Consider the following 19,867-nt stretch of genomic DNA (forward strand, 5'->3'; position numbering starts at 1 on the left):
ACAACTACAGTCATGGCCGCTGTTTTGCACATTATTGTCACTTTTAGATTTTAACTAGTTCACTTCTACAGCTACGGTCATGGCTACATGCGTATCTCACCACAGTCACATCAGAATCTACAAGTGTAATCAATGCTGTCAATTGGCATATATTTTTCCATTTCGGCACTTTCTTGTCATGTTCACCATCTCCGAAGGGACATACAAAGACTTGTGGGAAAAGTTTGTGGCTTCAGAGCCCTGTCGGGGCCACATTCCCTAAGTACTACACCTGTCACATTTGGCGAAAATCGATCGGACGACGACTCTGTGGCAATCGCCCGAGACTCGCTTATAATAATAGCTTTATTGCACAACAATTGTACAAGGTACAAAGTATGGCATCCCTCTGTCGATCTTAAATATGGCCGATCTTCCATCGATACGCTCGAAAATCGTGGATAATGTGACAGGGGTATACGAACACCAATGCATATAGGACCGTGGGACTAACAGGGTCTAATAAAAGAACCGACCATCGATTGCGAAAAGAATGTGCAGCAACTTCCAAGTTTTGTTTTTTGCTCTTTACTACAAGAGAGCTAGTTTCTACTTTTCAGGTATCCAAATATACTACATGCTCAAGAATACATGTGCACAGAATGTGTACGTGACATATCTAGTATATACCACATCCGTATACATTTCATTTCCGGCATACCACAAAAACACTCAATACGACTTCCGGTGACGTTATAACCCCCTCTTTACGTCCTTCATATTTGATACAGACTGCATGTAAACCTGTGTAAACATAAATACAGTCTTTTAATGCGGTGCTCCGTCGGTATTTGTTATTTGTCGAGGGACGCTCTCGTCAGTTAACAAATGATACTTTGACCTCTGTACACGCCGTGGTATCTCAATAGTGGGCGGAGAGTTTGCTCTCTTTTTGATCGTCCTATATCCGCAGGTACATTCAGAAACTTGGCACGTACACACTGACCAGGAAGTTGCGGTAGACATGTGGAGGTGGATTTGGAAATGTATGAAATCTGCGTCGCTTTTGTGACTGTGGTCAGTTGGTTGAAGACAAATTCTGTTGTCTGAAGATTGTTTGCAAGTCGTTTCTGATCTTGTTGATATCTTAGTGACGACAATTGGTTTCGCGCCACTAAAAGCAGAATCACTATAAGGGCGGTGTCACTTATGGTCTAGCGTGGTCTTAGCTTAGAAGGTAAGTTTTATATCTTATCCCTTTCTCTTTCTCTTTCTCTCTCTCTCTCTCCCTCTATCCTTCTTTCTCTCTCTGTCTCTCCTTTTTTAAATACAGTTTCATATTGTGTGCTTTAGAATCCGACAGAAAACCCAAATTTCCATTTTGCTTTGTTTTGAATCAGTTCAGTTTTGAATGCTTGGCCATTTTCTTAACGAAGTTCAGACACGTTTTAAGTCCTTTTGTGGCAAATGAAGCGTTGCTCAAGCAACAAGGCGTTACATTCACTCAAGCGTATTGTATAGGCGTGAAAAAGGTAACGCTAGCTTATGGCATGCGTGGCACGTACCTATGTTGTAAACAGCGGTAATAAGTTTACTTACGGGGTGGGGGGTGCACGCAGGTAAGGCCATAGCAAGTAAATTTTATGGATGACATCAGCGCGCGCATTAATTTTCGCCTGATTTCAGAAAAAAAAACAGGGATGGTCAACATGACGATAAAGTACCAAAATGAACAAATACGTTGTGTTGTATCCTAATACTAGTAATTGTACTTGTAGAAGTGACACTTGCGAGGTACCCAGGGCTGTAGGTGTAGAAATGAAACTTATTGGATAGTTGTAAAAGTGACACCAATATGGAAGCCATGAGTGTGGTTACCAACTTTGTTGGTAATGCCAGTCTACCACACTAGTGTCACTTTTACCACACCAGTACATGTCTTGAATACAGGAATGAATGCCTTGTTGGCTCCGATACCATGTTTTGTCTCTTTAATTCTTGTTACAACACTCATCACAACTTTATGGTGCCTATTTTTGAAAATGTAGCCATCTTACTTTTTTTCACCCATCTTGTTTTTTTTGCCCTATCGCATTATTTTTGCAGTCTGCAAAGGATGTCATCCATAAATTTACTTGCTGTGGCCTAAGATAGGCAAACAAAGTCTAAGGGAAATACGGTCACGTTCGTTTAAGCCTATTCTGAACGGTCATTGACTTGGATGAAAGGGTGATCAATAAGTTATCTCCCTCACCCAAAAATATGAACAGCTTAAATTATCAATGTGTACCAAAATTAAAATCATTGTGATCATTACTTTGAGGCTACACTCAGTATGTTAGGTTGGAGAGAAGGGAAAAACATGGACAATGAGCTGTGACCTGAGGTGTGCAGGTCAACTTGCTCTGCTGGAAGTCAGACAACCATTTCTTTCCATTTAAAATGCGAAGGGAACCATATCAAACAAGTTGAACAATGTCTTTTAAACATTCGCAACATGGCGAACTTGACCTACACAACTTTAATTGAAGTTCTCCCTTGTTTTTCGCGCCACTCACCTACTGTTTTTACGTGTGCTTATTATTTCTGTGTGAGGCCGAGAACTTATTGACGTAGTGGTGTATGCATGGGATTTTAATTAATAAGTGTTATTTGAATATCTGCATGCGAAAAACGCGCCTAACATACTAATATGTTACCTTTACATTGTAGTGTTGGCACTGCAGCTTTGTGGATTTGGTGACACTTTCAATATAATGCAATGTCAAAACTTACAAAATCAAAAATGTTTTACAAAAATATTTACTATGTTGTTACAGATCTACGCCAGCCAAAACGGTTAACTGTGCTCGGAAACACAGGGGCCGTTTTTTTTCTTCATTTTTCGTGTCTTTAAGTACTTTTCATCAGTTTTGGGACAATGGCGTCAAGACTTCCGCCTCAAGACGACGTCAAGACGGCGCCAGACCTCGAAGACGTCGATCTCACAGTCGAACACAAAACTAAGGAGAAAGTTTCCAACGATGACGACGAACCGAGCATGTTTCTCAAAGTGGCCAAACTTCTCCTCGCCATCTTTATCGGGCTGGTCGTGCTAACGTGCCTGACTGCAAGCAAGGTGTCCACCATCTCTTTAGCCGAGTGCCTGTCTGATGCGCGCTTCAACAGAAGCCGTGTACAACAACCACCACCTACCAGCCCGGCTGTAACCATACCGAACAATGTCACGGTCGTTCCGGTTACCCTACCGACAACATCGCGGCCTATACGGATCTTCGACCGGTGTGACGACGAACCGCCGGAACCCATAGTGAACATGTTACTCTTGGTCCTGATGATTCCCTACGGTTTGACGTTCCTGCGATGTTTTTGGATTACCGGCATCAGTGTGTCTTTTCCGTGGCCTTCTCTGCTGGCTCTGGGAGTTGTGAGTACTATTTCTATGTTACAAATTACACATCGATTTTTAAGATGATTTGATTTATAAGATACACGCGTATAACTCTTTTTATTTAGCTAATAATGTCGCGCAACTGTGTATGTGAGTTTTCAAGAAAGTAGAGCTACACACTCCATACAGCACTTGGTATGTTGTTAGCCACCTTGCGGGCAACTACAGTACTGTATCCGGAGCTATGCTACATTTTAGGCTTCTAAGATGCTTAAAGCACACAGATGTTGAATTATCTTGAAAAAAAAAGTTGCTTCATGGATGACAGGGACTGTTAAAAGTAGATAAAAAGACGCTAAATTGCATGTATTTAATTTGATGCATCTTTTGATATTTCAGAATTTGAAATCGATTTTTAAATGATTGAAATCACATTACAGACTTACGTCATGCAAACTAAAACTTAATGATGGGCATCCGGGAGGGAAGTGATTTGCATTTGCTAGCAAATGTGAATGACTATATTGCACGAGTGTCCCTGGCGTGCATGATTTACGTGTTTGTATTACCTTCAGGTGAGATAACGTAACGGTAGAGCTGTTTAATATGTCAACATTACAGGCGTTTACCCTACTTGTAAAGACAGATTGCCGACAAGGGTCAGAACTTTCAGTGTACAGGTCAAACAAAGGTCATTATGGCTGACAACACAACAACTTTACACGTTTAAGAACTCGAGTTTTATGACTTCATACATTCGCCAAGGAATTTGGTCTAAAAATAACGCAACTGATATGCCAATAAGACTCTTATTGGTATAAGATGAAAGATGCTAAAGGACCCAAAATAGCTTTTAATTATTAGCAATTTATAATCACGAGTCTACCTTGTTCAGGAGTTTGCAAGATTTCAGAAAATGCAATACATGGCAAACCCAGGCAGCTTACTAATACTGTAACTTCATTTATGTTCGCGGTGATAAAGTTTAGCGGTAGGAGCGGAAATTGTTTCGCGGTGTTTTAATTTCGCGGTTAAAACAATATTGTATTATATTTAATTAGTAGATACGCACCGGGACCCTTGCGGAACACAAGTCGGAAATCATGATGGCAGATGGCCTCGAAATTTTTATCACGTCTCAAACACAACGGAAAAGAACTCCTAGTATGTATGTAAATGGCAAAGCAGGGCCACTGTCCTATCATGGGGTATCGAGTTTTACTACGCGATAGCAACACGTTTCCTAGATCTCCTTCAACATTATCCTGTAAATGCATTTAAGTTCGCGGGGATTTAATTTCGCGGCAGCGGGAAAATGGAATGTTCGCGGTGGGTTTGAATTCGCGGTAGCCCCATACCGCGAACTTAATTACAGTACTGTACTGTAGTCGCATACTGTATTATGAATATTCACTCAAGTTTTGTAATCTTACACGGTACAGACAGAAGGTAAAGGTAGTCTTTTACCTCCCTGACCGACATCAGGTACCCAGTTTTACACTTAGGTGAAGTGAGCAAGGTCGTGTAAAGTGCCTTTCCCAAGGGCACAACGTCGGGGAAACGGTGAGGATCGAACTCAGGACCTATAGATTCCGAGCCGAACGCTCTAGTAGTTACGCCGCGCCCGACGACACTAGACCTCCTTATGATTTAATTCAGTTTAACAGTTTATTCATCATACTAAGTTACATTTACGATATTGATAACGAATTGGAAGCTATTCAAAGGAGCTTATATAGTCTTTATTCGTTATAAATGAGATAATATGCGTAAAACTGAATGGACTTGCATGGTAATTGGCTCTTTACCTTGTTTTGAATGTCAAGATCCAACAGATATGCCTGTAGGTGACTTCTCCTGCTCTGATAATGATCTGTTAAACAAACGGCCGTGTCATGAATATGAGTGCATCGGCCATAACTGCGCCACTGGATCATAGCCTGTATAAACTGCAGTGCAGCTCACTTGTCAGGGGTTTACAAAGTTAACTTCTTGTGCAGTAACTACGCCCCGAGGTGTGCATGGTGTTATAACGCCTGATCTCTTGCTATAACCACCTTCTAAAACCACCTCGTTCGCTTCGCTCACGAATCTGAAGCAACGTGGAATGAGCAACCTAGCCCCGAGCTATAGAAAGTATTCCAATTTTTGAAATACTTTGCAGTTGTTTAAATGGTACCTCACTGCGCTTGGGGTACCGGTGCGGCACTGCGGGGTTTTTAATAATTTAGATATTGTAAAATAGGTAAAAGTATGACATACAAGACAACAGAATACACAAAAAGTAAGAAAGTTCGTTCTTTATCTCTGGAACTTCAGTAATCTTTCGAACCCCACAGTGCCACACTGGTGCCCCCTGTGCAGTGAGATGCCACCTATTGTTCTATCAAATTTATCATTACCCGTTTATAATCAGCGCCATGCATGTACAACCTTGAGAGGCCCTTCAACAAACACTTAGATTACGCCGCTATACTTAATGACACACAGTGCAAATGTCATGGCGTCATGACCTGAGCACTTATCTACACTCGCGTGTATGTCAAATCGATATGCAAATGAGAACTGACGTCACGAACATTATTTAGATTAGATAAGACAAAGGGTAGTGCCGCTCATTTATCACGCTTAATCATCATCAATAACACTAAACATGCAATCGAAACAATAAGTTGCATATCTGGAGAAATTTATTTGAACCACTCACACTGGGAATAACCCCCACTCTTTTCGATATTTTAGGCGTGGCTCTTTTGTGTGTGTTTTTTCACTCAGGTGTAAAATATGCTTAACTGTGTTCTGTTGGGAAGGTAAGAGGCCATAAAAATGAGATGATTTGACTACGCTTTCCACTACCGAACTTTAGACACAGTGATTAACAACCCAATAATGCTCCTACGACCCGAAACAGGCTATGAGACTACTTTCGCCTTTCCTACCCTATTACACCTCCATAATGTTTTCGATAACAGAAAAGGGTCCAATTCAGTATTTTGATCAAACCTAACGGTACGGTTTCAGGGTTATTGTAACAGGTTACTTTTAGTGGCATGCACACATGGTCAATTGCGTACTTGCTATAAGAAGAATAAAAGCTATTTTAATCGCAATAAAATTGAAATATAGTTTTGATTGTGTCCATGCGTCTGACGACTATGTCCATGTCTGTCTGTGCGTATTCGTGTTTTTGTTGTCAGCATAACTCCAAAACCTCTGAATTGATAACGAATTGGTAAAGTTGTGCGTGCTGAAAAGACAAAGGTAAAGGTATTTTTTGCCCTCTAGTATGTGACCTTCTAGTATGCCACTTCGTATCTTTGTTCCAGTATTCGAATTTCTTATTTCTTGCCTCTACTTTTCAAGGGTTTCGTTGCGAGTGCAGCAGAAGTCTTCGCACTGTGTCTAATGGTGATAGAAGCACTGTCCACAACACGAAGCGCTCTCGGCATCCTACTCATGAACAGCATCTACATCGTTCAGATAGTCTTCCAACTCGTCTTCGAGCTGTACAAGTTCGTCCGCCCCAAGGAAGACCGGCCAGCGTCTTGGAAATGGCTCCTTGCGTTCCTCGCCTCGACGATACTTGCGATCGGTTCCTTCGGTGTCATCGTGTACTTCACCGCCGACATGGACCAAAACTCCGGCTGGAAAGTCCCCCTGTCCGTGTTGTTGCTATCCCTAGCCTGGGCACCTGTCATGCAGAAACTTCAAACCCGACGATGGGATGCCGAGGAGGTTGACGAAGAATCCCGAAAGGACCCGAACGAAGCCGACGACGACGACGATGAAGAAGACGAAGAGAAGAAGTTTCAGAGGACACGGCCCGACAAGGACGCCCGTTGGAGGTCAGGGATGATCACAAGTTTTCTGAAGCTACTTCTGACGCCTGCAGTGGTGACGCTGTATGTCTACACCTTCAAGATAGGGAACGCAGAGGTTCGTGATACATTCCATAATATTGCCTGTACATATTGGAATGACTAGATCTTAGAAAATGGAGTTGGAACTTAGATTAAACCCTATTTGCTGAATGGTACATTCATACATTACTAGGTGGAATTCATATATTATTACTTTGAAATCAAAAGAGTTTAACGGTCCACCATTTTTTTTCTTGAAACAAAATAAGTAAATCTGTTCATCGGTATAACTTCTGTATAATCACTATGGTAAATGATGGTAGTTAGTATTGTAGCGCTATTTGAAAATTAATGTCCGAAATGTACTTTGCATAATACTTTCTCACCTGGTATCACTGCTTTGAACCGTTTTGCTCTCCCAAACACACATCCACCTAATAGTAAAGAATCATTGGATATGTAAAGGAATTACATGCACGATTTCTTTGAAATTTGAAACGTAAACGACATTTTCTTCACATCCAGGTAATGTGGAGCTGGACTGCGTGGTCCCAAATCAACATGTCTCACCCTGCCATCAACTCATTTCTCGTCAACATCTTCACCAGTTTCGGGGCGTACATCTTCTGTTTGTTCGCCTGTAGCATCTGTATCTACCACGTGGGATTCGCCGTACCTCTACTACTCTGTGAGGAACATTCTTTTCATTCTTTCTTTTATTAGTAGTATTGTCAAGGAGATTGAAAAAGGATTTGTAGAGGAAGTTACAAGCTGTCGTCCCCAGGATGCTTTGCCGTTTCCCAGCATACTTTGCGCATAAAATGTGTTCTCCTTCCCAGGGCGATGAAAGCAGCCAACACTAGCCCTCATGCGGCCCCATCTTGTATTACACACAAGGTTCTTTCACACACGAAGATATACATACACAGAGAGACACATATTACACGAGCGCTCCCTACACACAAAGTGCACTAGCGCACATACACATTAACAAATGTAACACACACACACACACACTAACACACAAACAAACACGCTATCATAACCTATGAAATATTAAAATGCGCAATTTCTGTGTTTAAATCACTTTAAATTTCTTGACATTTCAGCCACTGTTTTTGCCTACCTGTTCGCCTTTATTGTACCCGTCTGTGAGGTATTCATACCTTTAGAGGCTTGTATTGCGGACACAACAAGGTAGGTTTTTGTTATTTCATAACAGTTTAATAATACAAAAAAATGTATGGTAATAATTCAAAATAATAAGATAAAGAACGAAATTAATAAATTATGCATATTTTCGAAAGAACGGGTGATGATACTAATCTGTTTGTCTTCAATATGCATTTTTGATAACAGTGTTCGGAAATATGTGAAATAGTAATAGAACCTTAACTAGATTAAATTCTTAAAGATAATCAAGCCTTTGCCTGTACATAAATGTTTATCTTATAATTATCTTCTTTAAGTTACTCCTGGGGCATCCCAGCTGCGGTGTGTCTGTTCTTGGCCCAACTCATCGCCGTCTGGAGTTTCCTTGCCCGGAGCCCGACAAACGTCTTGGAGAAAGATTCAAAGGTAATATTCTTCTCTTCTTTTAAGCTTCAAAGAGAACTAAGTTTCCGCCTATTTCACAGACAAGTGCACAGTCACACTTTTAGAATAGTGAGCTCATTGTCACTAATCTGAGCGTACTGAGCAAATGAAAAGGCACAATATTTCTTGAATTACAGTCTTTTCACGCGGGGTCTAGTGTCAAGCCCAGCCTGCAGCTGCGGGTGTCCATACGAAACGACTTCACACTACCTTTTGCACTGCCCTACCTATAATTACCAGCGCTCAGTTCTCTTCGGCAAACTTTCTGGGTTACTTGTACATATACTTGATTTCCACAGTCTTGCAAATAATGCCAAAGAAATGTTGATCTTACACGGTAGTTCTGTCTGTTGCTTCAATGTCAATTGCAGAATTATGGAAGCAACACATGTCTACATTTCAACAACAAATCGTTTTTAATTTCAAGTATAATTCTTTGTTTTAGTTTTCTACTCCAGTAAGGGGGGTCGACTCACGTACACTGTTTCATTCATATGTAATTATCTATTTACTATTGTCCTGTATAATTTATTATTTACAATCCTTGTATAAGTGGCGGCTTAATATAAGTTGAATGTAACTTGAGTCCGCCGTCACTTTGTCCTTGTCCGTTTATTTGTATTTTCACATGTATTTCAATAAAGAAAAAAAAAGGCACGATAAGCGTATGGAAAGCTTAGAGGGTAAATGTGGTCAAAGGATAACAGCAGGTAGGTGATCACGTGACATGTCGACGCCTGCTCAGCCGACGGTAAATGGGATTTTTAAAGATGTAACATTACGATTACTTATTAATCTCTCGCTTTTTAAAGAGTGAATTTTTGTCAAAGTAGAAAAAGACCTAAAGTTTCCCCCATAATAATAAGATGCATTTTTATTTTCAATCGAATTTCTTTACCCTATATGGCCTTACTCGCTGACACTGAACACTACCATAGTCCCCGACCCTTAGGTATGAGGATGGGACTAGGTAAGGTCAGGTATATATAGAATACAACACGGTGTATTCCGTATCGCCCAAGGTGTCAGCCCGACCGCGGGTCGGATCGCCCGAAGGCCGGAGGGTGATCCGACCCGCGGGAGGGCTGAGACCGAGGGTGATGCGGAATACACCGTGTTGTATTTTATTTATGTCATACCCACCTGAGAAAACCACTGTTTTGATGCGAAATGCGCCAGAAGTTGAACAAATTTGTTGCCCTCGAAAAAAAATTGTTGCAACAGTAATGTTCCAACGTCCGAATCAGGTATTCGAACTTTCGTTGGTGCCGTACTCGGCCCACTCGAAACAGTTCGATTTATTCGAATGGAGCCCGTGTGATAACCCCGGGCCGTACGGAAAGTTACCAGCCGGTCCGGAACACCCGTATCGAACGTTTTCGCGTCACAGGTATGACATAAATGGCCTTATCACCTCCATGCTTTGTCTGATTACAGAAGCTTCAGTTATAACGATTTTGTCGTTTCAGATTTTCTGGTTGCCAGGTTACAACAACATTTTCCTGGAGCAGTGGCTGATCCTGAGCAGGAAGACGCGCTACAATAACAAGAAACAGTTCAAGGAGCGGACTAAGATTGTCAAGAACGCCTGCGTCTACATCTGCAGTACGATGTACCACGAGGTAACGCTATTGAACCTTCATCTGCGGGGGACCTATATCCGTCTATATGAAATAAACAGGCTATTTATTTATCATCATCATCATCATTATCATCATCGGTCGACGTGATCAAATGTAAACATGTTCGCACATGTTCGCACACGACGGGGTGATACCGCCCCTTTCGGGGTGACATACCCTTTCGCTGGCTAATTACAAGACGGGGATGCGCCAGGTCTCCCGTCCGGGTGAATGATGTAAATCACCGTGTGGCTGATACGGTATGGAGGTTCGCCAGGCCTCCAACCGGGTGATTTGAAGTGAATCACCAACTCCGGACAGAAGGGTTTGCTCCAACCACACCGCACCATCGCACGTGTGGGGGTTCTTTAACGTGCATGGGGTGTGACTCTCCCCATACACGGGACCTCCATTTAACGTCCTATCCGAGGGACGACTCATTTTTCACTTGAGTAAAGTGAGGAAAGTCGTGTTAAGTGCCTTTCCCAAGGGCACAAGACCGGCAACACGGAGGCGGATTCGAACCGGCGACCTCTCGGTCACGGGCCGTATACACTACCACCGTGCTACGCGGCCCCATATTTATTTATAGGGTGGCAAAGAAAACATGACAATATCAATCAATCTTTCTTCTAAAAAATGTTGCATTTAATATGATGTACCTTTTACTCTATGACTCATTCATGGCATTTCTAATGACTAATTACGTTTTCCAATAAAAGTTTGGTTGTAAATAGTACACCTTTTAAAAGAGATGTTTTGGTGGATACATGGACAGAAGTACCATTTTGCATTACACCGCATGATACTTACATGTCACATAAAATATATAGCGTGTCTACACACTGCACAATTGTATTGATATATTGACAAATTATATATTTCCCTACTACCACTATGAACTTTGCAATTTCTCTAACATATTAGTCTGAAGAAGAAATGGAACAACTTCTTCTGTCATTGAGAGGCATCGCGAATGACCTTCAAGACGAGGCAAAGCGCCATTTTGAGGCTCACGTCTTCTTCGACGGAGGCTGCAAGCAAGGTCAACCTTCGAGATGGGCGTTACAGCTCTTATCCTTGGTCGACAAGACGATGAGGACATCTTCAAGTAAGTAGTGTCAACCAATAGTTAGGCAGGTTCTATTGATACTATATATTCAGGTTATGTTGACACGAATCAAACATAGCAAAATGTTGTTTTTATGTTATTTTCATTACTCCTCTTTGAACTGCCCTATCACATCTAACCGAAAAGTCACATGGCTGTTGTATCGTTGAAACTCAGTTGAGGATTAAAATCACGTCAATGGTTTCAAAGATGTTTATCTGCATTTCTGTTTGTATAGGTTATTATAACTCAAGACCTACAAATGAGATGTCGAGATATCTCGTTTGTCGATAGGTTCAGAATATTGCATGTTGTTCTGGTATTACAGGACCGTTCTAAAGATTTCCCCTCGTTTCCGCACATGTTTCAGAGGAAAACGTATTCAGTGAGGGAAAATGTGAGAAGTGGGACACTCCGTATGGACTCCAGCTGTCATGGCGGGTTGGCACCAGGAAGATGCCCTTCAACATTCATCTGAAGGACAACTCAAGGGTAAGTTCACTTTTAACTAAAGCAGGAGAGAAACAACGGATGTTATTTTCAGCAAAGCGTTTGTATGTTATGCTTTTTGTGTGCATGCGTGTTTTTTTTCGTGTATATGTTCGTGAGCGTGCGTGTGCATGTTTGTGTTTATGTGTGTCTATGAACAGCATATTTAAGGATGGATGATTCTTTATGAAATGTTTCATTTTTATTTTTACTAAATGTAAACGTCTTTGGAAAAAGCCCATCAGACAAGTTTTAGGGCCTCCTGGCAATGATCTTCTGTACTGCTGCTTTAGTTCCGGTGTATTTTTTGCTCTTGTCAAAACTGAAGTTTTACTTTGTGTTCTTCTCAATCTTACTTTCAGGTGCGTGCTAAAAAGAGATGGAGCCAAGTGATGTACATGTCGTATATCTTAGACTACTTGTGTGAGTATGCCATGTATCTTGTCTGCCAACCGCAATAATCCATTTGCCATTAGATCCAAATTCAGCTATGATGTATTAAAATCGTAATTTCTGTAGTTTGTTTTTCATTGAAATATTGTAATTCTCTTTTATGATTTCATCGAAATTATGCTGGTGGTTGAATTTCTTCGTTATTCTTTAGCTACCTACAATCCTCTTGGTATGACGTCAGGGGCTATAGAGGATGACGACATCAAGGCATCGTCTCCGAAGAAAGGAAGTCTATTTATGGCATCAACAGGACCGCACAGGGCTCGTCTTAACAGTCCATACGGATGGACTGCATCGTTGTCAGTACCTATTCTTTTTATGGTTCTAGTCAAACTTTCGATTTTCTTGACGTGTCTGCGTAACTCGTCAAAGTAATTGACACCAGGAGACGAAGGGTGAGACTTACGTACGCACACTCTTGGGTCGCTCGCCAGTTACAATGCCATAATTACTACCGTGACCGACAGCCACAATAGGCAACACACCTATTTTTTGGTCAACACAACTACCCACAACCATTTTCCGATCAACACACCTATTTTCTGCGCAACACACTTATTTTTTTGTGCTGCAGACACTTACTTTATTTGCGCTGCACATACTTATTTTCCTTTGCGCTGCACCCCTCCCTTTCTCAATGGATGGTCCATTAATCACGTTGATAAAAAGGTCGTATGTATACCATCCTAAAGTTGTCCTCTTTCTGGATGACGCCTAACATGTGTTGCCCATTGTTTCTGCCGGCCACGGTACATAACGCTAGGCTTCATGCTTGCCTGCAGATGCAGTGGGTCTGGTATGAGTGAATTTTTACAGCACTTTGTGTCAACCTTTGAAACGCCAAACAATAGTCCCTTCTAGACCGTTTTCTTTTCAACTCGCTGCCCTTGTTACAGTGACGACAGTCAACCCTACATACAAGTGGACTTGGGCGAGACCAAGATGGTGACGGGGGTGATCACACAGGGCAAACCCGGAAAGGACCAGTGGGTTCGGTCCTACACAATCCAGTACCAGGGCCAGGATGTGGGCAGTATCAGCCGGCTGGGTACCACCAGTGTGAAGTGGGACACCTACAGCGAGGGAGTGGATGGAGAACCAACGGTAAGTGTCAGACACAGTTCAATGGAAGTTTTAATACATTCCGCTAGATGGCGTCAGTGCACTGAGAACGGGTTTGAATGTGGATAGAATGCAAGAAAAGAAGGACATATTTTAGTAGTTGCTATCTTATGCTAACAATCAGATGTATTTGTACGATGTGTCATGAAATTGATTGTATTTTGCAACTCTTTGCTGCCTATCATGTGAGTATTTTTAGTATATCTTAATCTGATCATGAAACGTTTTAGACGGCAATTTCAAGTGTTGGCTACCTGCTTTCAACCATTCTTTGATATATTTGTGCAATCTGTTGAAATAGCATTGGCGGTTTCGTTAATCACATAAAAGCTCCTATTGAATATTGTGCACGTTTTCATAAGCATATATTCACTTGTTACTGTTCGATTTAGAGTCTGATAATTATGTCTTGTGGACTGAATGACGGTGTTCACTTATTGCAATTCAAGGTCTTCACCGGAAACAGTGACAGTGACACATGCGTGAAACACTATCTCAAGAAACCAATCTGCACGCGGTACCTGAAGATATGTCCGACCCCTGGCGACTGGCATAATGCCTGCAGCATGCGGCTCGAAATCCTGGGATATAATCCTGGTTAGTTCATGCACTAGTTGACGTATTAGATAAAAAAACACGGACATGACATTTACTTATGCTCAATGCAAGTGAGAAATATTTTTTTTATTATCAAAGCTGTTTCACATACGGATATAACATTGAAATAATAGTCCGGTGGTTTTCAAAGTGGCACATTTCGATCACTTTAAAGAACCCGCCACGCCTTTCGAAAAAGAGTAGCGGTCTTTACCCGTGTGGGTAGATTAAATTTTACATTATCTGGTCTCTTCGTTGACATTTTGAAAATGTGTTCCTTCTATTAAAGTGGCAAATATCAATGAATCAATAAATCAACATAGAAACCTTCGGGGGTAACCGGCTTTCAATCACGACATCTAAGCAACCTAGTTTATTGGTGTAATTGACAAAGCACAGGTATGCAAATGAAGCAATTGCAAATCATTCCTACAAGTAAGGCAAATGTATTACCAATTACAGAGGATAAGCTCGACAACACCTACCTGCTTGTGACGGATGCTGACGTCAAGTTTAACCCTGACGCTGCTAAGGCCCTGCTGGACATCACTGCCCGGGACCCGGCAGTCGGTGCAGTCTGCGCACGTACTCATCCCCTGGGCACGGGGGCTGTAGCGTGGTACCAGATCTTCGACTATGCCATTGGGCATTGGTTAAACAAAGTAGGTGTTACGTTAGACATAATCATTTTAATGCTTACTACATCTACATATGCTATACGGGTTTGTATTAAGGTCTCGTATGTGTTTGTAAGAATGCTAGCATATTTCATGGTAATTGGAATCGCTTGTATGTTTATTGTTGACATGTAAAATAAGCTGTGTTAATGAAAAAAATGCATCACAAATGACTTTAAAAAAGCTTTCGGGTGTCGTTTTAACAGGTTTTCAGACAAACGTGTCAGTATCCAATTTTTCTGAGTAGCAATGTAAAATTTCTATTCCATGTGCTTTTAATATATAAAAGATAACAGTATATTGTCGTTATTTGTGTATTTACGATCATTGGCATAAGTAGAATAAGTGAGTCAATATTGTATCACCTCTAACATGTCCTATTTCTGCGCATATTTCAGTGTGCGAACAACGTTCTAGGTACGGTTCTGTGCTGTCCCGGATGCTTCAGTGTTTACCGTGCTAAAGCCGTGAAGAACACCCTCCCCACGTACTGTACACACGTCACAAAGGCGAACGAGTTTCTCATCAAAGATATGGGAGAGGACAGGTGGCTTTGTACACTCATGGCAAGTTGTTATTTTGTCATTAACTCTTTGTCTATTTGACAGTTTTCTGCTGCCTTTTCTTCCTCTCTAAACAGCTGCCCGTATGGTGATTTGAATTGTCTCGATGACCGGAGTTCTATCGCAGTGTCCGATTGCCGTGTATCCGCCCAAATACTGAAAATGTTCTGTACGTATCTCTGCCGGGACACGATCTGTTGTTTTTGTGTGTGCGAGACTTTCTTCTGTACACTTGAGTTGTAGTTTAGGTATGCGATTCATAGAATCTTCTAAAAGCATTTTATTTTGATGTTCTGTATTTATTTTTCTTCGGGACTTTCCAATATTAAGATGGTTTCAACTTCCTCAGTAGACAGCACTTTGCACCACGATTGAATATGTTTACTTAATTGTACCCCGAGCACGTCAAAGAAAACACAACAGTTATCCAAAAGTAGACGTAAGTGGTTCAAACCAACAGCATTATGTATTGTTGTCACTACCCTTGATATCAGAGTACAACTTAGCCGGCTAAGGGCCTTCACTGCGCGGGGCGTATCTCGAAAGAACCGTAGCCGCGAGCGCTGTTCTCTGGATACCAGGGTATGTTGTCACCCAAGTTAGTACCGAATGACAGCCACTCCAGACCCTTACAATTTAGCCCTTGCTTGTAAGCAACTGTCGGCAAAGAAAGAATTGTCGGCATACATTTTAACATTAACCATGTTCGCTTCTATTGTATATAAACCAGGTTGAAAACGGCTGGAAACTTGAGTACTCCGCCGTGTCTGAAGACTCCACCTTCTGTCCCGAGACGTTTGACGAGTTCTTCAAACAGCGCCGCCGGTGGCTGCCCTCGACCGTGGCCAACCTTGTCCTGATGATCCAGAAGTGGCAGACCATGGTCAAGAACAACAACAACATCTCCCGACTCTTCATCCTGTATCAGCTTCTCTTGCTCTTCTCTACGCTGATTGGTCCAGGGACATGTTGTCTGCTTGTTTCTGGTGAGTATGATTTTAATACTTAGTGTAAACGGTTTTTGTTAAGGTTATCCCGGCCATGGACACTTTGAGCGAATGAGTAGAGTGTTTGCTTTGGAAATAGGGTGTTGATCTGGTCATACTACGAGCAATGCTCGCTCTCTGAAAAAAAACCTTACCTTTGACCCGTTTTATCCTGATACCACACATTTGATCCAACAACTAAAATCCCTCCGCACGTCAGCTAAGCTGCTAAACTGAGCACATTTTGACCAAATTTGGGAAGCTTAGACCCTACCTATTCTTTACAATCCAAAAGCCTCCAGGTTGTGCCTAAATTCTTAAGGAAAATGAAGATTTTCAAGGATATTTGGTGGCGCTATAATCGCTTAGAATTCCCGTTTTGTGCCTTCTACTGCGCAACTTAACTTTGACGTTAATGCGTTTGCCCAATAGGTGGACTGAACTATGCCTACGGTGTGAGCGTCACGGTGTCCATGGTACTCCTCGTCTTGACTTCTGTGGCTTACGCCATGATCTGCCTCTACACTTCTCAGAACTTCCAACTACAGGTATGATAATTTAAAACTTTTCATTTCAGCTCTTATTCATTAGTCTGTAACAAATACATTATTAGATTGTTTATATCTACATATCTATCTATAAAGCCTCATAATGTTAATACATGTCTAAATTATTGGTAGTAATTTGTAATTAAATTTTCTTTTAATAATTTCAGATGGCCCAAGTTTTGACGTTTGTATTTGCCATCGTGATGGCTGCAGTAACTGTGGGAACCGCCAGGGAAGTTGTGGAGGGCTTGTCTGGTCCACCACCTCTGCCAACAGGTACTTTTTATTTTGTTTTATGGACATTTAATCAATGTATCTGTTATGTCACATGCATATAGTTGGTGGTTGCAGCAAGACAGTCTGCCATTGTAAATACAAAATGATCTATGGTTTACATTTAGATTTATTGAGATTGCAGACAACGCAATACATGGCAGGCCAAGGCAGATTAGCTGATATTGGGTGCCAACACATATGCATACGTATACATTTGCACTTCTCTTAGAATACACACGGACAAACCTTCCTGAATGGAATATAAGTTAAACATGATGAATAGGTTTGGAGCTTGGGGGACAGTGGTCTACGTATCATGGAAGTTCGTCTGTGTTGGTAGTAATTATACTACTGTCATGCCACGTGAGGCGGAGTGATGCAATTTTATTACTAGTGATACAAGCCCCGTCCTTAGGTGACAGTCATGTGTCTGATTATACAAGCTTCTTATGTGGCGGCTCAGTATACCTAATGAGAAAGTAGTGCAGGTGCTTATTTGCATATGTAACATAACGTATCTCTAGTTTATAGAATAAGATTGTAACAGACAATGCCAAAAGCGTTCTTCGGGATAGCATTAACTCTTCTATTATCTCAATCCATGTTTCTTACAGATGCACCGACCCCGGATCCCGATACGCTGGTGTTACCTGTTCCGGTCAGTACCATATACTTCCTCACCATCATCGCCATCTTCATCGTGACGGCCCTCCTGCATCCGACGGAGTTCTTCTGTCTCATCCACGGCATCTGGTACCTGTTCTGTCTCCCGTCAGGCTACCTGCTGCTCACCATCTACAGCATCTGTAACCTGAACGACAGGAGCTGGGGTAAGGCAGGGTTCTCTCTTACATTCGATTCTTGTTGAACCTGGGTAATTATGTCGTATTGATGTCATGTAGGTCACACCGAGCATCAAGGACAGTCGCTTTCAATATTGCGACAAGGCCATAACAAGTATTGCCTAGTAAATCGGACTATCTGATGATGAGAGCCCACGCTGCAGTAAAAACGTTGTAAACACCTGGCATTTGAAAGTTATGTACATGTGAACATCGTTGAAAATCAATTATGCAAATAAGGACCTCATTTCTATAAATTATCAGAAAATGCGTTTACAGCATTCTTTCTTAACATAGATTGTGAACGTCTGTTGTTTGGGTAAAGGAGATGATCAACTAATATGATGTATGCAGATGTGGATCTTATTTGCATAATTGATTACAAACACAATTAATATACCAGCTGTAAAGGTGAAACTCATTTCATACCTGGCGAAGGTATGGTGTCGTGGAACTGCGAGCATTTCGCTCCCTAAAGTATGGATTCAAAGTTCCAAGCGCTGTGCAAATATGGTAAGTGTTATACTATGTCATAATAGATATCATACCTTTTTAAAGGTACTCGTGAAGGAAAAACGGTAGGAAGTGGAAAGAGCTGGACAGAGATCTGGTGGAGCTTTGTGGATGCCATGAGGAGGTAAGGATTCTAGATCCAAGTAGAACTTAACTGCAATTTCTAACTCAAAGGTTACCCGAATGTTTAATCCCCAAGTAGATCCCACGGTAGCTAGCATAAGACAATATCATAAACTGACAGAGGAGTGAAGCTGGCTTAAGAGTGTGTTTTGATACCGAGTGAAACATGCTTCTAGACCGGCTTTACTCCTCTGCCGGCTTTTGATAGTATCTTATGTGCTACCGTAGGATGTGCTTAAAGATAACGAATGTTCCATTGTCCAACTTCAGTCTTTGTCAGGAAATGACAACTTCATCGTGACTCGGTGACCAGTGATCATAACTCACAAATGGTCTCCGGCGCCTCCACCTGTGTTGAGATGGCTGCAAAGCTCTGGCCTAGATTGCTTTCATTGCCCCTGTTGCAAAAAAAAGTCTGATTCTATTTCCGATATTTCGTATTTTTCAGTGAGAAGAAGCGTCTAGGTTTTTGCGTTGTAAACGTTTCGAGGTTGTTACATTTGGGTATCTAACGGAAGAGGAGTACTCGAAAACCTTCAGTTGATTCATCAGGTTAATTTTTTTTTATATCTTTGATAACGTGTTTAAGGTGCTGTAACTGCGGCCCGACACAGGAAGTGGAAGACCAGAACGTAGAAGAGATCCAGTCGGAGCCACCAACCCCTACACAAGCTAAACCACCACCCACACCCATAGGTATATACCCTTACGTTCATAAGAATAAAGATTCGTCATTGAAAAGTACAATACGGATTTTCATAAACAAACGAAAAGGTTTAGTCTTATTATCTTATATATCCCATTTTAATTCGTACTTGCATGCATCAATTTTATAGTATTATACGTAAACATAGTTTAGACATTTTCAGAGTATGAAATAAAAGGTATTTTCGATCTCTGTATGTTTGTTAGGGTCAGCTGTGTATGTATCAGCCATAACATACCCAAAAATATCTTATATTTCATAATCATTTAATATTCATTGGTATATTCTAATGGCAGTTGAAGACCCCGAGGAAGAAGGGGAAGAAGCAGCCGACAAACCAAAGAGGAAGAAAGGTACTGGTAACAATAAAGGGTTAATGCCCCGGCCCGAGGGTATATGGTGAGATAATCCCT

The 19,867-nt window shown here is 41.5% G+C and overlaps 1 protein-coding gene across 1 annotated transcript in view; it reads left to right on the top strand.

Annotated features, from left to right (window-relative positions):
- Positions 1–2,865: 2,865 nt before the first annotated feature.
- The window catches only part of LOC118421304, a gene marked incomplete in the record, with an annotated part of 23,566 nt that continues 6,564 nt past the window's right edge, over positions 2,866–19,867 (top strand). The window contains 21 exon segments of the mRNA XM_035828537.1: positions 2,866–3,406; positions 6,734–7,306; positions 7,756–7,918; positions 8,340–8,427; positions 8,700–8,808; positions 10,296–10,448; positions 11,376–11,559; positions 11,930–12,051; positions 12,411–12,471; positions 12,653–12,800; positions 13,398–13,605; positions 14,073–14,220; positions 14,683–14,882; positions 15,296–15,463; positions 16,191–16,446; positions 16,879–16,994; positions 17,162–17,270; positions 17,885–18,100; positions 18,671–18,749; positions 19,338–19,444; positions 19,751–19,807. Coding sequence (XP_035684430.1) covers positions 2,900–3,406; positions 6,734–7,306; positions 7,756–7,918; positions 8,340–8,427; positions 8,700–8,808; positions 10,296–10,448; positions 11,376–11,559; positions 11,930–12,051; positions 12,411–12,471; positions 12,653–12,800; positions 13,398–13,605; positions 14,073–14,220; positions 14,683–14,882; positions 15,296–15,463; positions 16,191–16,446; positions 16,879–16,994; positions 17,162–17,270; positions 17,885–18,100; positions 18,671–18,749; positions 19,338–19,444; positions 19,751–19,807 — 3,772 coding nt within the window.

Source organism: Branchiostoma floridae, chromosome 8 (assembly GCF_000003815.2).
Source record: "Branchiostoma floridae strain S238N-H82 chromosome 8, Bfl_VNyyK, whole genome shotgun sequence".
In the NCBI taxonomy this organism is placed as follows: domain Eukaryota; kingdom Metazoa; phylum Chordata; class Leptocardii; order Amphioxiformes; family Branchiostomatidae; genus Branchiostoma; species Branchiostoma floridae.